The sequence below is a fragment of the Nematostella vectensis genome, chromosome 3 (assembly GCF_932526225.1).
Source record: "Nematostella vectensis chromosome 3, jaNemVect1.1, whole genome shotgun sequence".
Taxonomy (NCBI): domain Eukaryota; kingdom Metazoa; phylum Cnidaria; class Anthozoa; order Actiniaria; family Edwardsiidae; genus Nematostella; species Nematostella vectensis.
This window is the reverse complement of record NC_064036.1, coordinates 2,798,765-2,822,784: the sequence shown is the minus strand read 5'-3', so window position 1 is coordinate 2,822,784 and position 24,020 is coordinate 2,798,765. Positions and strand designations below refer to the sequence as shown.

At 39.4% G+C, this 24,020-nt stretch overlaps 3 protein-coding genes across 7 annotated transcripts; 2 read left to right on the top strand and 1 right to left on the bottom strand.

Annotated features, from left to right (window-relative positions):
• Window positions 1-3,473: 3,473 nt before the first annotated feature.
• LOC5513865 (trace amine-associated receptor 1) lies at window positions 3,474-11,287 on the top strand. 2 transcript variants are annotated; one of them, XM_032383487.2, is made up of 2 exons: window positions 3,474-3,792; window positions 10,233-11,287. In XM_032383487.2, the coding sequence occupies exon 2, from the start codon at window positions 10,256-10,258 to the stop codon at window positions 11,195-11,197; it is 942 nt and encodes a 313-aa protein (XP_032239378.2). In that variant the 5' UTR covers window positions 3,474-3,792; window positions 10,233-10,255; the 3' UTR covers window positions 11,198-11,287. The 2 variants fall into 2 exon arrangements, with proteins under 2 accessions (XP_032239378.2, XP_048581389.1); XM_048725432.1 differs by lacking the exon at window positions 3,474-3,792 and adding an exon at window positions 9,315-10,077.
• On the top strand, window positions 11,213-17,872 carry LOC5513848 (neuronal acetylcholine receptor subunit alpha-10). Of its 2 annotated transcripts, XM_032383470.2 has the most exons (5): window positions 11,213-13,313; window positions 14,295-14,577; window positions 15,301-15,345; window positions 15,477-15,586; window positions 16,270-17,872. In XM_032383470.2, exons 2-5 carry the CDS (start codon window positions 14,347-14,349, stop codon window positions 17,423-17,425), a joined length of 1,542 nt encoding a protein of 513 aa, XP_032239361.2. In that variant the 5' UTR covers window positions 11,213-13,313; window positions 14,295-14,346; the 3' UTR covers window positions 17,426-17,872. The 2 variants fall into 2 exon arrangements, with proteins under 2 accessions (XP_032239361.2, XP_032239362.2); XM_032383471.2 differs by lacking the exon at window positions 11,213-13,313 and having other exon boundaries at window positions 14,254-14,577.
• A 1,032-nt stretch (window positions 17,873-18,904) lies between these two features.
• Window positions 18,905-23,228, bottom strand: LOC5513844 (persulfide dioxygenase ETHE1 homolog, mitochondrial). Of its 3 annotated transcripts, XR_007307360.1 has the most exons (10): window positions 22,975-23,226; window positions 22,387-22,476; window positions 22,130-22,184; window positions 21,082-21,227; window positions 20,887-20,923; window positions 20,602-20,694; window positions 20,297-20,386; window positions 19,738-19,854; window positions 19,060-19,233; window positions 18,905-19,001 (listed from the first exon to the last, which is right to left on the bottom strand). XR_007307360.1 is itself a non-coding variant. In XM_001634026.3 (9 exons), the coding sequence occupies exons 1-9, from the start codon at window positions 22,999-23,001 to the stop codon at window positions 19,160-19,162; spliced, it is 729 nt and encodes a 242-aa protein (XP_001634076.1). In that variant the 5' UTR covers window positions 23,002-23,226; the 3' UTR covers window positions 18,905-19,159. The 3 variants fall into 3 exon arrangements, 2 of the variants coding, with proteins under 2 accessions (XP_001634076.1, XP_032239365.1); XM_001634026.3 differs by having other exon boundaries at window positions 18,905-19,233; XM_032383474.2 differs by lacking the exons at window positions 18,905-19,001; window positions 19,060-19,233 and adding an exon at window positions 19,258-19,586 and having other exon boundaries at window positions 22,975-23,228.
• Between the last annotated feature and the right edge of the window lie 792 nt (window positions 23,229-24,020).

The window sequence follows — 24,020 nt, the reverse complement described above, 5'->3', positions numbered from 1 at the left end:
TGACATGTGCGGTGGACTTCTTTCAGCTGTTTTTTACTGCCCACCTAGTTCAGCAAATCAGTGCAAACACCAATGCCTATGCCAACATCGAGCAGAAGCAGTCGTATGCCAATGAAAACCCTAAGGAAATCAATCGACTTATTGCCCTGATTCTGTACTGTGGTCTTGTGAATGTAAGCTCATTCCACAGATACTGGAACACAAAAACATTATATCATGGGCTATGGGCAAGGGCAATCATGGCACGTGACCGTTTCAAGGCCTTGATGGCCATGCTACATGTTGTAAATCCAATTGAAGAGGATGATCATGACAAGCTGAGGAAAGTACGCAGTTTCCTTGACCATTTCAAGGAGAGGTGCAAGGCATTATACCAGCCTTTCCAGAATGTTGCAATAGATGAAAGAATGGTAAAGAGTAAGCATCGTTCAGGTATGAGGCAGTATATAAAGAACAAACCAACGAAATGGGGACTTAAGTTGTGGGTTCTGGCAGACAGTACAAACGGTTACACTTATGACTTTGACGAATGCCCCAAGTACTAATGGACTTGCATATGATGTGGTCATGAAGTTATTATCACCCCTACTCAATCAAGGATACCATCTGTATTGTGATAACTTTTGCACATCAGTGACACCTATAAAGGATCTTTTCCTTGTGAAGACACCAGCTACTGGCACTGCGGCTGAAAATAGAAGGGGGTTTCCAGAGGAGATGAAGAATGGCAGAAAGTGGGCGGGGAAGCAAGAGCGAGGAAGTATGAGATGGCGCAGAGATGGTGTTTGCTTGGCACAGCAGTGGAAGGATAACAGACCAGTCACTATCTTATCCTCCATTGAATGTGCCAATGATTATGTAATTGTTTCAAGAAAGGGAAATCCAGAGAACAGTGGACGAACATCGAAGTGAGGCAGCCGATGGCCATCAACAACTACAACAGCTATATGAATGGTGTGGACAGATCTGACCAGCTGATGACAAAGAACAACGCTCTCTCAAAGTGCAGAAGATGATGGAAAGTCCTCTTCTTCCACATGATTGATATAGCTGTTGTAAATAGCTATATTCTTTTCCAGCTTCACTGTGCCCAGAACCCTGACAACACAGCACTTTATCGCCCGAAGAAGTATTCAGTTGCTGAGTTTAGAGAAGAACTAGTGATACAGCTGGTAGGCTTAGAAGAGTTTGGTCCCCCACCTGCCCACAAGCCACCAACTAGGGCACCTAACCAGTTTGAGACTGTCCACATGCCAATGATGTCGGATGTGAAGAGAAACTGTAAGGTTTGTTATGCAACCACGGGAAAGGAACTAAAGGTCAGGACCTACTGCGAAGCACCACAATGCCAGGCAGACCTGCACCTCACCAGCACCCAGGACTGTTTTAAAATATGGCACAGCAAGGAGTTCCATGAGTAAGAGTGTTTAGTTATCTATAGTTTGCAAGGACAATGCTGTGTACAGTGAGTATTTCATTACTTTTTTTTGTTTTTCATAATTTATTTAGTGAATACTAGAAATTGTAAGCAAGAAATGCTAGGCAGAATAACACAAAGCTGATTATAAGTGTATAAAAGACACTATTGAACCATGATATAGTGTTCTTATTTTAAATATTGTTGATAAATTCAGAAAAAAAAAAAATTTTTATTACCTGTCCCCTAAATTGCATAATTTACATATGGTAAGCTTTTCTGCTGTAACTTTCTCTTCTTTTTGTGCATTAGGCTAGAATTTATAGCAAGTGTGTATTATATGATAGGGAACAATTTTGTTTTCAACATTTTTTGATTGACTTGATTTCAAGTGTATAATGTGATATTTTCTTGTGAATAGTATATTACGTAACACCTTAATTAGCATAAATTAATACAAAAAATAAGTAGTAAATGGTGAAAAAATTAAAAATGAGGGGACCAATGTGTAGCCCATTTTGTAAGCTTTCCATAGACATATAGCACAAGCAAATTGGATAAAAGCAGAAGTGGCAGGATATTTTACAATGAGAGACACAAAAAATGGCCCATTTTAGGGCAGGCACCAAAGGGTTAATTCAATTTCTACGGCTCACGTGGCGCGTTAAAATATTGAATACTTAGATTCTTGTTTATTACTAAGCAATTACGTGACCTTGGGAATAATACGAATATCTTGCCAGCGATTTGCTGCAAATCAAGCAAACTTGGGTCAAGTAATGTACAGTAAAAATTGTATAACAATGTAAAACCATGAATTTTCCTCCGTTACATGTTTAACATACCGGTGCACCCCCCTTCCTCCCCTTCGAAAATGTCTAGATCCGCCCCTTCTGTCCATTGGACTTATTAAAAAAAGCTATATAATAGAAAGTGAACCATTTATCTAATATAGTTTATTTTTGGTTGATGAGCAGCAAATCACTGGCGAGATATTCGTAGTTTTCCCACGGTCACATGATCTGTGACGCAACCACCTATACAATTTTTTTTCAATTGTCCATCTACCGTTATACATTAATTGACCCAAGTTTGGTTGATGTGCAGCAAAGTCACGGGATTGATTATGCTTAGTTATAAAAGAGAATCTGAGTGTCACGTGAGCCGTAGAAATTGAATGAAATAGAGGAATAAAAAAAAACCCAGTGAAATCACCCGACCTGCATTTTGTACTCAACCTGCTTCCAACCTGCACCGACCTGCAACCTGCATTTTGTACCCTAACACAAACTGGATATTGTTGTTTATGATAAATTTGATCTCCTCCAACATTGTACATACAAAGACACAAATTCCAAATCAAATAGAGATGGCTAATTGAGCATGCAGTATTCAAAATTAATCTGATGATGTTGCCCAGCATTGCATAGAAAAAGCCACAAATTCTACATGGATAGCTAACAGTACCAGAACTGTAACAGCACTGTTTTATTTTGATGCTGCCAGACTTCTTCCAATACAGTTAATACTTCTGTTTCAAGATAGATTATATACTGCCTATATTGAACACAAGTAAAAAATTGAAGAAAAGCAAAGCCCATTCCACAAAATCTTAAATAATGAGTAATTAATAGTTAAAAGATAAAATAAAAAATATTGCTGTGATGAAACTACAGTATCATTACTCTTTATTCGTTAATAAGTTCACGTATCTCGCACTATGCAGTGTAGCTGCCTATTTTTTTTTGTTATTGTTTATTGTTTCCAGTGCTTCATGTAGTGCTTGATTCTTGAGTGCCATTAATAAAACTTGGAAGAGAAGGGATCCTTGCTGAAAATATATTTGATACACACATGCACATTTGATGGAACAATAACAGACAAATTTTTTTTCCAAGGAAGAGAGACTGTTTCAAAATAATGCCTCTAAGTAGCTATTGCTCGGTATCCAACCGTTTCTATTTTCAACTTTTATGGGTTAACAAGAAAATTATTGAATAGATGTACAATAGATACAAGGACAATACATAAACTTGAAAATAGACCATAAGAGCTAAGCTAGAAATCGGGTCTACTCATCACTGACCTGTAGTGACAAATATTACAACGACAGCACTCGTACCGGATGGTAAGCTAGTTTAAATTGGTGTTTAATACACCAATAATAAATGTGTCAGTCAACTTCGACCCTAGGGTCTTCTGGGTAATGTGCAGACCCCTGAGTTTGTAACTGTTGTAAATACTTCTAGAGCCTTCGCCGCCTGGTTGGCTGTTACACTTGACCTCGCTTTATATTCTCCCGAGCAAAGTCAACAAGGAGGATTAACAAGACCCCATTACCCACTTCACAACTAATCTCATCCACTTTGTAACAGGTAGATGAATGTCTTTGTAATAATACTTATTTATTATTAGGAATGTCGTCAGTAACTAGGTATGAGTGCCTGTCCGTGAAGCTAGGTTCTCTTTTGAATATTTTAGCTTGTATTTTGTTTTAAATTATATTAATTATACCTTTACCTAGCCTTAGCTCTTACAAGCTTTTAGTATGATACCTTGTGGTATGATAAGGGGCTTAAGGCTTTGGGTTTTTGTCGACGTGGCTCATTTAGTTAGAAGCTTGAGCTCTTCGCCATGCATCAGCGAATTCTAGCTGTTTCTTTTTTCTTCTTCTAATAATCGTCCACTAATTTGAAAACTCTCTTTTTCGCATGTACCAAAATATTTCGCAATGAGAATATTTGCTCGTTAAGATTGATATTAAACATAGGCCTTGTATAATCAGTTATCTTAATTGCGTGACTAATCTAATATCATTACACTCAAATCAAACAACACCTAATGACATTTTGAAATCTTGACAATTTTTCATCCTTTGCCATTGTTCTCTTTTGTTGGCCTAAAAAACAAGGTCGTTAAGGCGTTAAGTACACACATAATGTTTAACTGATTGAACACGTCACTCATCAATCTCCGTCAAATAGAATTTAGTTTTTGAAAAATATGTGTCAATTAACTAATTTATGTTATATATGCTATTTCACACATATACGTAAGTATTTGAAAAGCTAACGATGCGGGGTATTTCTGCTTCTTTTTCTAACACACTCCAGGAGATTTTCAATTTTGCCCATTTCATGGGGCTAGGTTATCTTTTCCACTCGGTAGGACATCTATACCCCACCGTCCCCCACCCTTCGTACGACCTTTCTTGTGTCGTTTTACGCACGTACTAAAAACTTCCACAGTTGAAAATACCAAAATTCTTGTGCGGCCTATTTGGAAGGGCGGCGGGGCAGGTCTACTAATGATGTGTTGTTTGCGTGAGAATAATAATAATAATAATAATAATAATAATAATAATAATAATAATAATAATAATAATAATAATAATAATAATAATAATAATAATAATAATAATAATAATAATAATAATAATAATAAAGCGCTAAAAGTGTGGATACATATTCTAAAGCGCTAAATAAAAAGAATAAAAATAATCAAAGGGAACAAAAAGGTTACATAAAAATGAAATATTAAACATTGTAGGCTAGGCGGAACAGATACGTCATGAGCGCTTGTTTAAAAGTGGTTAGTCCTTTTATCTACCTGATGATACTAGGCATTTTGTTCCATAGTTCTCCTAGGGTTTTGCATCTAGTCTTGGGACTACCAGGAGATTAGCGGCATTTGATCTGAGGTTATAGGAATGTAGCAACGAACCAGTGGCGATAGAATCACACGGCGACGGTGATAATAATTGGTAACCATATAGTGATAGGGATAGTGATAGGGAAAACAATGATGATTATGAAATAATGATTGTTTCACCATCATGGATAAAGTCAATGTTACTTCTCGGAATGATGCATGTGTTATTAAGCTCGCACTGATAATTACGGAGCCTGGAAAGTGCCATTTTTTGTTTGGATCGCGTGCTTTTTTCTCCTCTTATGTCTCAACTTTTTTCCTGACTGTTTTCCCGACTTTTTACTCGACATTTTTCCCGGCTTTTTTCTCGCCCTTTTCCCGGCTTTTAATAATACTCGTTTATTAGTCCTCTCGTAGCCTTAAAAGCTAAATTACAGGATTCCAATATCAAATGTAATAAATAATGATTAATTGATACAATATAATAAATCATGAAGGTAGTAAGGGCAGTCAGATAGCCAAGGCCAGCGCGTGTTTGTTTGTGACAAAGTTGCCAAATCTATTGGTCGCAAAAGGTTTGATGTGATTGCCAGTGCGCGTTCTTAACTGGTAGCTATGGATAGTAGCCTCAATGCGGTCTTGCACAAGCCGGTACACTGGATTTTGTGGCGTCAAACAAGAGATAAACCTGCAGCAGGCATCAGTCCGACGATCTTCAAGGGTGGCTAGGTTTGCCCTAGTTAGAGCTTCCTTGTAATCCAAGCCCGGATAGATAATGGCGAGGGCGCGTCTCTGGACTCTCTCCAATGAATCAGAAAGGTAGCGTGGCAGGTCTGCGAAAACGACGCTTGCGTACTCGAGCGTGGATCGCACAAGGGAGCGATAAACCACTATAATGTTATCAATAGACACGCCACAGCGCTTTAGCTGCCTTATAGCATACAGGCGCCGGTTTGCTTTTTTCTCGACTTAATTCTATACCGGTAAAGGATATCTAAAGGATTGACTCTGGGCCCTTATGAAGTCCAAAACTTGCACATGCACAAGGAAATATGTTTCTAAAACTCACGACTTGATTCTTACCTTTTCGATAGAGCTTTCCCGCTCCGGCACGTTAAGTATACATGCGCCTGCATTGGTCAGCGGAAAAAGTCGAGAATAAGTCGAAAAAAAGTCAAGAAAAAAGTCTGGAAAAAAGTCGAGAAAAAATGTACACTATCCAAAAAAAAAATGACCATGCTCAAAAGAAAAGAGACCACGATCCAAAATAAATTGTATGCGATCTACTGTGGCACTTCCCAGGCTCCGTAGTACGATAATCGATTTTACCAAAACCTGTCTGTCTATACCGATATTGCAATCGATCATTCTTGAAATCCCTCCGATTTTCATTAAACAGGCGGCGATATCTAATCTTGAGTCATCGTCACGCCATATAAGAAGACGGAACTTGATTTCTTTTATGAAGACCCCCTAAAGTCTTTTCATCGACGCCGCGGGATTCCGGAAATAATGCTTATACTATTATTTGAAAAAAAAAATCGTATGCTAAAAGTATATTATTACATTAAAATCACAGCTAGAATTGTTTTATTTCCTTCAGATTTATTCTTTATCATATAAATGTTGTTTGAGAAATATTCGCGAGTTCTTTGCCTCCACGATCGTCTCTTTTTAATGAAATCCACCACGATAAAGCTTATGCCCCAACAGCAGAGTTATATTATTAGAGATTAAACTTAAAGTAACTGAAGTGTATTTTATTAACAATCTCCATACCCCCGGGGTGTAATTGTGCGACTTATGGTGTTTAATAAATCCCTAAATATGATATTGAAACCAGGAGCATTTAGGTTAATATAACAGAAAGCATTCTAGTTGGAGCCAAATCACAGTTTAGAGCTGGTCACTTCTGTCGAAAGGTATGGCAAAATGAGATCTCTATCCAAATCATAGCTTATCCTCCATAACTTAGCTTACTTGCTATTTTAATTTTCACTGGTTGGAAGACACTCTCTTTGGTAAGCTTTTTACTAGTGGTAAGACACTTTCTTTGGTAAGCTTTTTACTTGTAGGAAGACACTATCTGTGGTAAGCTTTTTACTGGTAGGAAGACACTATCTGTGGTAAGCTTTTCACTGGTAGGAAGACACTCTCTTTGGTAAGCTTTTCACTGGTAAGAAGACACTCTCTTTGGTAAGCTTTTCACTGGTAAGAAGACACTCTCTTTGGTAAGCTTTTAACTGGTAGGAAGGCACTCTCTTTCGTAAGTTTTTCACTGGTAGAAAGACACTCTCTTTTACAAACATAATAAGAGATGATCTAAAAAGTGATGGCACATTTTTTGCTTCTTCAATAAGCCTTCCAGCGAGCTTTATTACTTTTACTGTCCATAGAAAGCTTGTATGGCAGCTTTCTTAAGTCATCGTGTTTTGTATAAATACGGATGGTTGGTAGCATGTGGGTAGGGTAGCTCGGGAGTGGTCACGCCTTAGACGCATAGCAGTTCATTTTAAAATACTCTAAATTAGCAAAGCTTCAAGCGAAAAAGGTAACACTAAGCAGAAAGTTTCACTTGTAAACAAAAGAAGATTTACGTAACAAAATTGAAAATCAAATATAATCTCCCCGATTCACATATTATATATACCCTTATTCGTGTACAGCGAAATATGTATAAAAAGCATATTCATATCTCTCATAGAAATACATATGTTTTTATTTCTTTTTCCGGATTAACTGAGACATCAATTCTTCGCAAAACGAATAAGGCTTTCTTTCCAAATGGAGACGTGATCGATACTCTTTTTTTAATTAATAACCCTAAAGATATTACAAAGAATCGACTTCATTCATCAATGTCAAGTTAACATAATAAATTAAGTTTGAAAATAGATTTTGTTCTGGGTAAAGATCAGAAACAAAATCTCTAAATTTACGATATTGTTTTCATAATGTACATAAAGTGCTCCTAGAATTGAAACTGGCAGCTACTAAACCATATTGCTATTACACTTGAATTAACAATTTCTTTGTGATCGTTTGTGTGCATAAGATTCTAACCCGATACAGTCTCTTTTACTGGTCTGCTTTTTCTAAGAAGTAATCGGTTAGCGCGTGGGAAAGAATAGCAGTGATCTGTCGGGGTCTGTCGTCGATAGATCCGTGACAGGGGCTTCCATTCTCAAACTGTGGGGTTACCCCAGGGCCAGGCTAGCATTGAGATTGTTTTAAGAGGTATATGTGCAAAACTATGGCTCTCTATATTGGGGACTGTGAATCATTTGTCTTTTCGGATAAGGATTAGGGGGACGCAAAAGGTCCGGTTAAGTTGCCTTTTCGCGGCTAGCATCAAGTGAGTGTAAACAGCGCGAAGCATTACAAAACTATGTAGATTCAGGAGTAAAATAGGTAGAACATGCGATGTTGATGTTTTTTTATAGCTCACAGGGGATCATGGGTATTTATAAGCCCCACCCCCTACTTCCTCCAGTGATAGGTGCATTACCTGACTGGTTCACTTGCTTGTAGTCAATCTTTCATCATCACATCTCGGCATCGTCTCATCTTCAGGGAGCCATATTACGTTGCTTACACTTTATGTTGCCAGTCAATTTTTCTGCTGTTCTACTCGGGTTTTCTGTGGTTGATTTCGGTTAACCTGTGGGTTATGATGTAACCTGAATCAGTTGGCTCTCCCCAGCCCTTCTTGCCTCATGGTCAGCCACAGGGATCCCGGCGGTGTCTAAGCTGATATCATTCCTATCCCAGTTAACTCTTGAGCAACGGGACAGCGTATGATTTCCAATTAGTTTCTTTGCGCGTAAAGCGAGCTTGCAGCGAGACGTGATATTTTAGCCGTTGAGTTCCCTCCAAATCCAAGTAAACAGCTGGTGTGTATCCCAAGCCCACGCAACAGTGATAAACTTTAACTTGGTAATACTTGCCGAAAGCTCTTGAACTCACAAATCGCCCGACTTTTAATTAAAATTCGAAACTAAATAATCGGGAGTGACAGTTTCGAAATTATAAGCACGTTAGTGCATGAAATGTTTCGGCATTCTCTCTCTTATCAACTCTGTGCTTCAACTGATATCGGGAAGTAAGTCAACAGTTTTCCGACAGTGATGAACGATTTTTCAATAGCCCATGAAAGTGTTTTTTGTAATCGACTTTAGACAAGGATACACGACAAGAACGACTTTAGAAGCTGAAGTGAGCTGACAAGTGCTTCGGAAGGTGAAGTTTGAACTGAACTTGCAGTTTCAGAGTTTGTGTATTAAATAGGTTCAAATAATCAGATTGCATTTCCCAATTTTGCATGATTTCCGAAAGAAACTTTTTTTTATAGGTCAGCTATTTCTGTTTTTCTTTTCCCACAAGTTAATACATATTAATAAGTAATTAGTAGCTTAGGTTTAAGTAAGTTAAATCCTACTCCAGTTTTCGAAAATCTTTAAAAGAATGAGCTCCACTTTAAACAAGTATGCTCTTAATACATTTTTGTTATGAGTCCCTGAGAAGAATAGTGTTTAGACACTCTAAACATCCCAAAAGTCATTAAATCTTCTCCGGCGATGGAATGCGGTCAAACAACAAAACCACTTTACATATGAACTGAGCTCGTCATTCCAAATCTTTAGTTTGGAAGAGTCCAATCTTGTTTTCGCTTCCAAAATACCTACGCGGGGTTAAAATAGAGTTTTCTATTGAAAAGCATTGAAATTCGGCTTAACATCTTAGACGCACAGAACTTTAAAAACACATTTACAAATTCCAGCGGTTCTTGTTTTTAAAAAGACACTAAGCACCATGCACCGGTAAAAAAAAGTAAGGGTCACATATCGTTTTTCAGCGTACTGAAGTAATTAGCAATATCCATTGGGTGCTATTAGCCTCGAGCACTTGGACGCTCAGCCACAACAAGCCTGGTACTGGCCGGACAACGTAGCAAATAGCATAATGTCGTCAAACATTTTAGCACAATTACTCTCCTAGTACCGCGCGCGGTAAGTCAAACCTGAAAGGTATCTCTTCCCAACGAGATATCTATCTCTGGTTGACCTCAAAATCGGAAACTAAACAGACATTAAAACACATATAGGAAATCGAACCTTTTGAACAACAATAATCCATTAACGCCCGCGGAACATTCTCTTTACAGTTCGAGACTGGGGACTGTCGGTTATGGCTAACGAGTCGGGCATCACGCGAGAATCTTCAGACTACAACAAGACTGGATGGATAGTTGCCTTCACAGCTGTGGCAGTTGCTACTATCGTTGGGAACTCGTTGACTCTGGCCGTTTTCCACCGCACCAAAATGTTCCATCGCCGCAGTAGCTACCTCTTGATAAACCTGACCGTAGCTGATGGGCTAGTAGGAGTTTTGTCCATCCCTTTATTCATTTATATTCTCTGCGTAAGGGACGTTGGGAGTGTTCTGAGTAATGTTTACACATTCCAAGATATTTTTCTCGGGCTCACGTCGGTTACTTCCCTCATGTTTATCTCGGCTGAAAGATTCTATGCCGTCAGATACCCGCTCAAATACAGATCGCTGTCAACACGACCGCACGTAATCATGATCTTGCTTTCTTGGACTTTTGCTGGTTTTATCGCGAGTGCGCGTATTCTAACCACTCTTGGATTATTGGACACTATGACTCTCACGTATTTGATGGTGTGCTCTATCACTGTACCTCTTTTTCTCACGTGCTTGTTTTACACGGCTGTTTGGGTCACCAACAAGGCGCGCCACTTTCAAGGGAGGATGATGCATCAGGAAAACAAATTATCGCTCACTCTATTCATCATCACAAGCGTTTTTATTATCAGTTGGACTCCGTTTCCAGTTGCGAACATCGTCGTGACCTTCTGGCCTGCTATCCCGGGCTTTTCGGGTTTTATTACGTTTTTGAACGTTGCAAAGTTGCTGCATTACGGGAACTCGTTGTCTAACCCCATCATTTACACCATGAAAATGACGGAGTTTAGGAAGAGCTTGATTCAGTTAGTGTTTAAGCAGGGTTCTTATTATAAGCCTCAGTCTAAAAGATTGACTGCCATGTCACGCTTGTATACCATGTCGGGCGAGAAAAAAAGAAAAGCATCAGGTGTATTAGTGTAGTGAACCGTTAGGGGGGGGGGGGGGGGGTAATGGAAGGAAAGGTGAGGGGTAGTGATAGTGCTGGTGGTGAATAAAAAGGCTCTTTTTCCAGTTTGTTTCTGTGAGGCCACAATCCGGTCCCTATTATGTAATTAGTAAGGCCTATGAAGCTAAGCGACGGTTGTTTTATGAGTAGTGCTGATCTTTTAGCTTTACACTAATGTATCTTCTTTTATCATTCATGGTTCCCGCGGGTCCTATAAAAGCCTTAAATTCTTAAATGTTATTCCACGTTTTGGATCACTTCACCTATCTGGAACACGTAGGACGATATCATTTTCCTACGTTATATCGTCCTACGATTTACGTTTTCGTAGATGATGTTCGTTTATCGTCTACGATTTAACATCGAGGACGATTTACGTTTACGATTTACGTTACGATTTACATTTTCGTTTTTGATCTATAATGAATCCGAATATTGGACCACCTTTCACGGAAAAACAGCTGAGCACACCATCTCAACATCGTTATCGTTTTATTACAAGATCATACCGAGGAAGGCAGTTCTATCTCATGCGTTTCCTTATGCGAGGGATCACATTCGCAAAGGCGCGACGTTGAAGACTAGCACAAGCCAAAAAAAGTATTTTCGCAACAAAAATGACAAATGAATGACCTTCAAAATCCCTTTTTCGTAGGACGATATAACATAGGACGAGGATATCGTCCTACGTGTTCCTGAAAGGTGAAGTGATCCCACGTATTTAGGGCCTTATTAAGGTTATGCTCTGATCGATTTATTTTGCAAAGGTAACTTGGGATAAGAGATAGAACGGAGATAGAAAGTGTGTAAAAACACTATAACATGAGGGGAGGGGTCATTACAGAGATAGAAAGTGTGTAAAAATACTATAACATGAGGGAAGGGCCATTACACCCTAAACATTATTTTCAGAAAGCTATAAGTGCTGTTATGTTATGTTTAGAGATTAGACGGATTGTGGTGGAGAGAAACACTTTTTTCGACTGCAAGTGACGTTAAATGTCAAAGTGGTCAGACATAAACTCCTCTCTTTGCACAGACGCATTTAGCTTCGGGCTACCTGTGCGTCTTCCACAAAAGGCTGTCGGCTGTCGCAGTGAGATTGGTGAATAGTAGATACGCCACAGGTCGACCACGCCGAATTTCAAGCACATATTCAGATGTATATACTGTATAACATTAGGGTCCCGCTTATAGGGTATTATTTTCATCTAAGGCAAAGCGACAAGCACGCTCGGTGGTTAGACGTTTGTATTAACAATTAATAAACGATGAAATTTAGCTAAAAGATTAACGTTCCCTGATATCATAAAATGCTGAATATGACAGGAAATGGTCTAGATCGAACAGATATGTACGCTTTTTATATTATCTTCGAAGGGAAGAAAAAATAGGAAGCAACTGCAAAAAAACACCTATTATTTGGGATAGAGACATTAATATGAACATTTCTTTCTCAAAGGGAAACATGAACATTAAGGAAGATTTTTCACAAATAAAAACAGACTTGAAAGGCAAATTTCACTACGTGATTATTATCAATTACTGTAGTTTTGTCCTCGCTAATTGCAAAGGAGCTAAAGGATTATAATACGGCCTTTAGCGATAAAATAAATAATGTGGAAAATCTGGGTAATAAAACAAAATGGATGTAGCGAGCGAAAACCGTTTGAAAAGTAAGATTTCAGGCGCAGGAAAATAAATTCCGCTGCATTACAAGATTCGTTTGAGAGGCTATTTACTTAACCGCGTTGAGTTTTTAAAGCGCGCTTTGTACAGTACAGCAGGTTGGAATTCATGCGGTTTGCACACCCGTCATTAGCTAGATTTGTTTATAAACAATCGGCTCTTGGCCAATTCATGTCCGCGCTACTTCAAAACATTCCACCTGCGCGCGTCCAAGACAAGTCTCCAGCCACGAAACCTTTAAGGACTTGTGCCAGACACATCGCACCGCTACTCCAAGCGCATAGCCACCCTCCATTCAGGGGCGACCGTGCGATTAAAATTCAAAGGGACACCAAGCGAAGGAATTGTGAAGGAATTAAGGAGGAAAATGAATCTTGATTCGCCGCGTTGGAATCGCACTAGGTAAGTACTAGATTGCTTGATGTTAGCTGGAGAGCTTTTTCAACACGGCCGTCTTCTTTATTGGGAAATGCGGAAGAAGCTCCGTATTTCTTAACAAGATGCAATTTTTCCTTAAAATCTTTAAAGAGATGGTGTCGTATACCATTGGAAGGAAGCTTGTATTTACATTTTTGTCATTTAAAGGGGACATCGAATTCTTAAGATATCTTCCTGGAGTTTTCCCCTGCCGAATGAAGATACCTTACAAAAAACTATTTTAGTGCACAGAATAATATCAATTCCATATTAACAAGGGGTAGATGCGCAAAATGAGAACTGATACGGTAAAACAAACCATGAATAATGAAATGCTACAAAAGTATAAATGTGTCCTGGAGCGCGATATTCTTCTAGAGATGATTTGATGCGGTGTCTCCCGCTGGAAAGAGCAGGTGTTTTCTCTGATTTCCAGACACAATCGCTCCTCTTGACCGAAAAAAGAATAACCAAAGTACGATTGTCTATATAGCTACAATCAACGAGAATTCCCAAATAATGCCATAAACATATTGAGTTGTTCTGTACATTGCGTAAACCTTGTGTTATGATGTCTTATTCTATCTAACTTTTCCAGTCGAGCTGTACAAATATTGTGATGCCTGATGCGACCAAGTGTTGCACGTGTGGGCGAAATGTGCCCATGCTCTGCTATTTCGTCAGGGTTTTGGCGGATTCCGGTTTATTACCTTGGCCTCAACAAAATAGCAGGTTACCCCCTGTGCTGTGGGGCGCTCACTGTGCGAGGCTGCCAAGCATCAGCCACAAGCGAACGTAGTAGAACAGATAAAAATATGACACGGAACACCGCATTTTAGGGCATTTTATTTAAATACTTTTACCATGCTGCAAATACCCAATACATTAGGCGAAAAACATTGAAACCAAAGTTTAAAGGCTGAAGGTTGTCTTGTTTTCCATTCACAGTTCTTTCCTTTCTTGCAGTACCTGAAGTAAAAATTCTGGAAACTTTCACTAATAAGGAGAATGTAGAAGAATGACCAAGAAGGAAGGTATATCACTCTTGCTGCTGATACTGCTTGTTCTCCTCCTCGCTGGCTTCTCGGAATCTTCTAGGAAAAGAAGAGGCGCAAGCCGAGAAACTGCTGAAAAGCGCTTGTTGGCCGACCTCTTCAGAAACTACGACAGTGAAGTTCGTCCCGTTTTTAATGACTCGGATAAAGTGAACGTGGAATTCAGTTTGAGCTTGATCCAGATTATCGCTGTGGTGAGTTTAATACTCAAACAATGGGGTGGGGAGGGTCTGTATAGCAGCATTACATTAGAATATTAATACACGAGTAGTCGTTTAGTTTTCTATCGTGCTCCCAGCATACCTTGTGGTGTAAGGCACATCAAGGGTGGATCCAAGATTTCCCGAGAGGGGGTGGGGGAGGGGGCGCAAACACATGGAGGAGTATAAGGTTTTGGAATGAAAACCCCATACATTTTAACTTACATTTTCGTTCAAGGAGGAAGGGGGACCACCCCCCCCCCCCCTCCCTCCTCCACGGACCTTCAACTGCAAAGAATAACATTCTCCCCCATAATATGTACTTCTTTTTTGCGGGGATTTCTACGCTTTGGTCTCATATGTATTATGAAACTTTTAAAAAATGTCGCACCTCTGCCCTGATGAATCTTTAATTTGAAATCTATTCCAATTATTTGGGCAACCTTTACAGCAGAAAGAGATTGAACAATCTAAGTGTCGGGGTTAACGAGCAAGTCACTATTGAGCTCGTTATTCTATAATCAGGAGCGTCTCGCTCTACCCCGCACATATCGTAATGTGCAAAAGATACCTGGGTACCAGAGTCTCGAGCTTCGTTTGTTTACTATGAGCCCTTTACTGACGGTGCGGCTCGTGTTGTTGGAGTGAAGCTCGAGCCTCTGGTACCCAGGGTACGAAAGATGAGGCACTTAGAACATTTACGCTTTGACATTTCAGAACAGCAAGTCGCAACTGGTCACAGTTAGCGTTTGGATTCGCCAGGTACGATCACTAAGATATTATTGTTTAACATTTGAAGGAGCTTTACTTCTTGTCGTGGTTGTCACAGGTACTTAGTTGTTGTGTTCAGTGCATTGTATTAAGACAAAACGCCTTACAATCAAACCCTCTAGAAATGGACCAATCCAATGCTGGCATGGAATACCTCCAAGTATGGAGGCATTGAGTCTGTCAACCTTAACCCTGCCAAAGTCTGGATCCCGGATATCATCCTCTACAACAAGTACGTAATTTTTAGTGACACCTCTATTAAAGTGACCACTCTCTCGAGACCGAGATAAAGTGACCTCTTTATGGAGGTACGAGGTCTCTCATGTTTAAAAGCAAGTCTTTTGGGACTTTCGATTGTGGCCGATGAATAAAAAAAAAATAGAGGTTGTCCATATTTGATATAAACAAACATGGATACGACCACCAACATTCCAACTTCCTTGACTTAGTCCAACTCCCTATGACATGACAGCATCAGGAAAATTTGAGTAGGAGGGGGAAAGATCAGTCCCGTTCATTATGGGTACATTGCTAACAGTGTATTTTACTTCCACCACTAACGTAACACCAGCTTTTTTACCAATGCTTATACATACAATTGTAAGACAATCTTAGGTTTAGTCTGTTTTAGGTAAATCACGTTAACAAACGCGCAAATTATATCCCAAGCGTGACTTCATATATATTGCCATCGTGAAATAATCTATCTGCAGGCGTCACATAATATCTATCTCGAAAGCGTGACTTAATATACGCCTATTTCACAAAAGGTTGTCAGTGCTAATGGCAATTGGCAAATGGCTTATGGATACTAATTATTCGTAAAATTTAAAGGTGTTAAATAAAGTCCATCAATGTCAGAGCCAAGCATTGGTAACCTTTAATAAAAAATTGCTTTTTGTGTTTTATTCTTAGCGCGGACGAGACATATGCAGGAGGGCTGGAAAAATACAAGACGTCAGTGATCGCGTCTAGTGACGGCACCCAGGAATGGAACTCACCCGCTTCCTTCACAAGCACGTGCAATATCAACGTGCGCTATTTCCCGTTTGACAGCCAGAACTGCTCCCTCAAGTTTGGCTCGTGGACGTACGTTGGTAACCGTCTCACCATGACGTCAACATCCGATTCCGCTGACCTCAGTAAGTACGTGAACAACGGTGAATGGCATCTCCTGGCTATGCCTGCAAAGTTAAACAGGGTGTTCTACAACTGCTGCAAGTACCCATTTTACGATGTCACGTTGTATCTAGAGATCCAGCGCAAGCCACTGTACTACGTTTTCAACCTGATCATTCCGTGCGCACTGATCGCTACTTTAACCCTTATCAAGTTCTTCCTGCCCCCAGAATCGGGAGAGAAAGTCGGTTTGGGGATCACAGTTCTGTTGGCCATGACTGTGTTTTTGCTTCTGGTAGCAGAGACTTTGCCATCAACATCTGATCATATACCCTTGCTCGGACAGTACTTCGTAGCTACAATGTTTGTAACTGCCATATCGTTGGTCGCTACTTGTCTGATTTTGAATTTCTTCCATCGCAACCCCTCCACCTCGCCCATGCCTCACTGGGTCAAGGTTATCATTCTTGACTACATGGCACGGGTTTTTTGCTTCGGTTCCTTTATCTCTGAAGAGAAGATTATCCCTAAACCGCGTCGACGCAGAATCGACTTCGACTTCGGGATGAATGGCAGCATGGTGATGGGTGAACAGATCGAGCTGATGAGCATTCGGGGAATTGAAGGTGACGTTGAGAGTCCCCGTAACGCTCGCTTAATGCGTGACGACTCTGTCATCACCCCTAGCGGTCGCAGCACGCCATGTGAACGGCGCAGAATGAGCACCGTCTCCTCACAACTCAACCCCTTCACTGAACGCCTCTTGGATGATATCAACGTGCTGGCGGAGGACGTGCGAGCCAGGCAGGAGGACGAGAGACTAAGGGAGGAGTGGAGGTGCGCCGCGCTCGTCCTCGATCGCATGTTCTTCTGGATTATGCTTGTGACGTCATTGATGACGTCATTTATGATATTCTACAGGGATCCCGTGATGGGCGGGGAGATTAAGTAGCATTAATATCCACGCTTTACTTCGAGATCATTCTTAAGAAATAGGTTATTTTTCATAGGTTTTTACCCGATAATATAAACCCAAGAACAAATTCAATGTTATTTTCCGACGAAAAAAAGAGATCAGCTACAATTCAATGCCATTTCGACGACAATTCTGTCGTTAAAGAGACTTTGTTAAATCAGTTCGATATCGATGTTTAGTTTACACTTGGCAACTTTAAGTTATACTCTGACTTCTATAATGGTGATATATCAGCAACGTTGCTTTACGACCGTTAGGCATGAGTAACAGTTTGCTGGCTTTTCGCTAAATAATCCTCTCTCGTAAAACTACTAAATTCAATTGTAATATAATTATGATTTTGCTATATCTAAAACTTTATTGAATATTGAAATACATAAAAGCTCCTTGCTTGAATGAATAAACAGCAGAAGGCAAAACACAGAGGCAATAGGTGCAATATTGCGTTTATATGCCGAAAGTATCTAAAATGCCCTTCAATATAGCTTATAAGGGGGGGAGGGCTCCGGCAAAATTATACATTTAACCCTAAGGATAACACTTTGGGTGTGGCTCAACAGCAACTCTTACCCCTTAGAGAAACGTTGGATGTGGTCGAAGGAAGTGATGGCACTGGGACTTACCCATGAGCCGTATTTAATGATAATGCATGCAAAAAAGATGAAACAATCGACTTGATTCATTTGTATCCGTTTGCCCTGAATACGGCTTATGGATAATACGACGTTCGAACGTAGCTACTTAACCAAGATATTTTGCAATCAACTTATCGGCAATAATGTATCAGACTTCATATTTGTCATTCTACATCGGCGAGCTGTGCGTGGAGTAACCTTATAATACAGGGCTAGGAACCTGCGTTTTGCCTCCCTATTAATGAACGCGTGCCTCTGGTACCTTTCTTATCAGTTCGCTAAATAGCGGCATTGGAGCCGAAAAGTACTAAAGCTGACATACGGCGTTTCAGTGTATGTCTGGAAGGATTGTGTATTTTTCATTTCATTTCATGTCACCTGGACGTGGCAGTACTTGTTGATGGCAGTTTTATGGGGCCTTTCTGTTCTCGGTCATATTTCAGGTGCTGTTTTATGGGGCCTTTCTGTTCTCGGTCATATTTCAGGTGCTGTTTTATGGGGCTTTTCTGTTCTCGGTCATATTTCAGGTGCTGTTTTATGGGGCCTTTCTGCTCTCGGTCACATTTCAGGTGCTGTTTTATGGGGCCTTTCTGTTCTGGGTCATATTTTAGGTGCTGTTTTATGGGGCCTTTCTGTTCTCGGTCATATTTCAGGTGCATTATTCTGGGTTCGCCTTCGAATAGGGGGGAAGGTGGAGGCAGGTATAGAACGTATGCAAGAAAGTCAATATAAAGAGACCGCTTTTGGCAGCTAAACGTAGGTTGGCCGCACCCCGTACTCCTATCTACGCGCCTTAAGTGAAAAAATATAATATCACATATATCTAGAAACCTTTTTATTGTATATTTTAGATATTTACTGTACAAGTAGGCTTCTTTTTATGCACGTTTAAAATGGCATTACAGGAAACCCATGAACTTAACACCAAAAGTTCGTTCTGTTCAATGACCAGATTTACTAGTTGTCTATAGTGAACAAATTATCCTTCTTTACAGTTGTTACTAGCATCTAAAATGAGATATATCTTGGTGACTATTTAGGTAAGACTTATGCACTTAATGACTGCGCCAGCCTTTCACTCATCCATTCGCTCATGCATTGTACCCAGTTGACTTGGACCACACATCATGTTAACAGGAACTGCTTCATCTAAAACACACGCATGATTCGTGTAAAATATCCTAACATGTTTTATTGGTTTGTAAATAAGAGAAGAAAACTAGGCAAAGTTCGAGGATTTGAATTGGAGAAAAAAGGGCAGCAAAAAGAATTCTGCAGTCACGCCCAATTATCTTATCACAATTACTGCAAATCAAAAGCTTTACAGTGTTTTCAATGGTCACAACATATACCTCCAAAATGTCAACAAATCAAATCCATCGAAATATTATTGTAAAAAGCAACATAGCATGTTGTGAACCCTTCAGCAGGATACCCACAGAATACCAAATATGGATATAAGCCCTCCTAGACTTGCCCCAAGTCGCCTCCTTGGATTTTCCCTTATAGGAGCAAGCGATCTAATTGGTATTGTACAGCAGAAGTCAATTTCTATAAAGCCGGCCAGCCGACTTTGAGAAAGTCTACAGCCCTCCATGATAGCCCTAATATAAGAGTTGAATATACATTATGTAAATTACGCTGAAGACCTACCAATTCTCTTTGGTTTTGTAAGACCAAGTTTGCTCATGATTTCAACAAAGTCCCCTTTGCTCTTGGTTAAACGTGGATTGTGCTTCAGCTCTTCATCAACAGTAGTTGATGACATTCCTAAAAGAAAAGGTGGAACTACTACTTAAAACTACTAAGAACTATACCTTAGATCGATTCAGTATTAGCAGCTATATACTAACAAAAGTACTTACAGTAGCAGTTAATGCAAAAGCTACTACAACTACCACATCCAACAGCCATTTCACTTTTTAAGCACTTCTAAGTAACAATAGTACATTTCTTGATACTGTAACTCTAAAGTTAAGATAACTGGCCGCATACTGTAGAGTAGTGGATATTGGTTTGATTAAAGACCCAAAGGTTTTTTGTACAATTAAAAAAAAAAAAAAAACAGCTCTCCACTGCATTTTATGCAAAGAGCATATTGTTAAATACATCAACGAACAACTTTTAATTTTGTGTTCCTGGTCATGCAACTACAATATATTAACTCACAAAATGTTTTATTTAAAACAACAACAACAAAAATAAGGCTCACCAGTGTAGTCATGACCTGGGTACAGAGTGAAGTCACGGGGAAGAGACAAAATCTTGCTGTGCACTGATTCGTACAGTTTCTCAGCAGAACCTAAATGGGACATAAGGATTTGGCACAAAGAGGAACTTGGATTACTGGACTTGAACTTGGTTAACTTGAGCTCCCTTCTAACTAAACTGTTTTTGTCTGCCTTTAGGGTTGAAAATAGCAGTGTAGCTTTGTTGTTTTTGGAAATGATATATAAAAAGTACATAATATATAAAAATTCATAATCTCATGTTTTACAAAAAAAGCTTGAAGAGCACCTTCCTGGAAGTCTGTTCGTCCACATGCCCTGATCAGTAAGGCATCTCCAGTGAAAGCCATCTTGTGCATATGACTCACAAATGTGATACAGCCTGGAAATAGAATGATGTACATGTGAGAGGAAAAACAAACTGTAATCATAGCCATACTATAAAATGTTTAAATGATACAAGCAGGTAAATAGTAATACTGAGTAATTCAAAGACTATTATGCATAAAGCAAATTGGCAAAAAATCATAAACAAAAAGAGTAATCATATCAAATTATTGCATTTGCATCCTACCGTTTGTGTGTCCAGGTGTAGCCAAGACCTCCAGTGACTGCAATATTTGAGAATAAGGTTAAGATGTCACTATTATTTTAAATAAGTTTTTTTTTGTCTCCAAGCGTATTCAATAATGAGTTGATTGTACAAGTCTGACTACTTTTGAAAGCAACTATCTTAGTAAGTGCCAAGAAATGGCTAGACTTTCCTCACCTCATCTCCAAAGACAACTTTGTCTCCGTCATTAACAAAAACATCAGCAATAGCTCCACTGTTTTTGGATATGATACTCTGACAGGCGGTCATTCCCTTGAGTAACCCTGTTCCCGTTATGTGGTCTGCATGAACATGGGTGTTCACTAGAAAATGGAAGAATAACATGACTCTATTCATCCTTAAATAAGGTACACACCATACTGCCCTGAACAAGTAATAACAGAGATACAATTTTTTTGCAGAATTGAATACAACACATGGCCTACATCGAATAGTGCTAATTTGAAAGCGTAGCTTTGAGCACACCTGCCAATGTTTTAAAAATGAGAAAGAGTTGTACTTTTGATTTTGGTAATATATTTTGCAATTAAACTAAGTGTTCTTACAATTTAACAGATAAAAAATAGAGATCTCTTTGGTCAGGATTAATACACAGAGATATTTTGATGTATTGCTTCTACAAACAAAAGAATTACAATCAAGTCAGTTTTAATGCTAATTTTGAAAAGAAATTCAGGCAAGGAAATCAAAACCTCATCAAGTAAGTTAGGCAAGGTAATCAGAATTTTCTGATTTTAGGCAAGCAAAACCCCACTCAAGGGGAAGACGTTGGCAGGCATATAAGGGGTACATTTGAAGTGTTTAAAAATTCAATACAATACAATATTCCTTGTTTATCATATTAACCGTATTAACAGTTTTCTAACATATGGCCCTCATAAGCATTGCAAGCACTGTCACTGGGGGTGGTTACTTCCAGAGGGTTTATTGCGTCCCCAGTGGTTCTTTTACGTCCCTTTGGTTCAGGTTAGTTTAGTGCAGCATGAAGAGATGGGACCTCTGGTTTAGTGTCCTTATCCAAGAAGACTGGAAACACGGGAGAATAACTTCAACTCACTTGTGACACAAATTCGAATCAAGGCAGGAACCTGAAAAAATCCCTAGTTTGAGCCAGGATTCGAACCTGGGCCACAGCGGTGAGAGGCCGACGCGCTAACACACTAGGCTCCCTTGCTTCCATGGCCATAAGCAAGTTCAGACTTACTTGCATAAATCAGTTTCAATTCCAATTCGTCAATCAACTTTGTATCTCTTTTAACCTGGAAAAGCAACCAGATACTACAGTACCATAAAGGGTTTACACACAAATCCCCTCTTCTTATGAAAAAGATGTTTAAAGATGTAAATAAAAAAAGTAGAAGTTTATAATTAAATAAATGCTTGTATTGTAACTATTGCATTTATGACTGAAGAGTTAAACCTTTCAAAACAATTGGCAATTTGAAAATTCTTGAGACTGACCTGGGTATCAACAGGATCTATGATAACAGCTTGTCTGGTCCTGCCGCACCCCAACAGGTAGGTAAATGTGTAGGATTCATAATCAAACAACTGAAACAGGACAGAGTATATAAGAACAGCCTGAGAGTGCCTGCTCGACCCAAACAAAAGGAGTAATAAAGCCTAGAAATACTAAGAATGGCAGTCAAAATTACTATGACATTCTTTCATAGAGTTTAAATTTTTCTCATTGCGCTTTTTTTTTCCTTTAACAAGCATATGTGACTTTTTATCGTTTTTTTTTTTTGGGGGGGGGGGGTGGGTGAAGGGTTAACAAACATACCAATTATAAGGGTTAATTATCATACCAATTCTGATAGAGAAGAGTTGGTCACAGGAAATTATTAAGAATGAGTCTGTGGTGCAGAGGGGGCGGGGCAGGAATATATTGATCAAGACCAAATATGGGCATATAGCTAGACTACCTCAGATTGATGCTAAGCTCACTGTTTACAGGAGATGGTAAATTCTTTTACCTCGATTAAAAATAAGTTCTGTAATGCACTTGTGCCCGTGTTTTTAGTAGGCTGGAATGCATGGTTTACCTACCTGTCGAAAGACTAGCCGAGACGCCATGTTGAAGTACCGTGTCAGATCGATTTTCGTCGTTGGATCAAATCAATATTCACAGCATATCGAGCAATTTTAATATACTTAACTGATAACGATTGAAATCTCAGACCTTACAACTATAGATCGAGATTTCAAAACAAATATCGGCACAGATCCTACTTATCTGCGTCACAATTAATCAGCACTTTTTTTCTTCCTCTCCTGTTTCACCGGCGAACGGAAGCCTGGGTACTAAGATGGTTTCGGGTACCCTGTGCTAGTTCTATAGCACAGGTATACCAACAGAAAATAAATTCACGGGTGTGTTCCGTAGAAGTTTGTTTCGACGCGCACTGCCTGCAATAAGCAAAAAAAGTTAGCGGATTAGAGGAAAAGCATAACATTTGGGCTCAGCACAATAACAACAAGCGGAATTTTGAACTGTCCTTTGGCACGCTGGTTGGCTAGTGAGAAGTAGAATTCCCAATTTAAGCTACAGTATTGACAGTGTATGCTAGCGATTTCTCCGCTCAGAGTGGTTTTCATGAACCCGTGAAACGAAGTGTGATAGTCAAAGTGTAATAGTCGGGAAAACACAAAAGAGAACAATGGAATTGGATCACAATAATAACTACTTATTAACCGAGCGCGAGGGCTGTACGAGGTCTTGAATGTACGACCACACCGTTACCTTTCTTTTTGTTGATTTTGGTCGAAATTCGCAAACTCGCTCAGCTATGTAAACAAAGCCCGTAGCGAAAAAATATCCAAAACTTCTCACGGGCAATATCGCAGGATTCCAGCGCGCTCAACAGCCAATCAGAGCGCGTCTCAGCCATATAATATAGCGTAATACACTAAAGTATAGTTCGATGGTTAGAGTGTTTTTCAAAAACCCGTGAAATACTATTTAGTTTATTACACTGTTATTAGAGTGGTTTTCAAAAACTCGTGAAATACTATTTAGTTTATTTAGTACTAATACACTGTAATGTCTTTGTTCTGGCTTGGCTATTACACTTTAACAATCACATTTTGTTTCA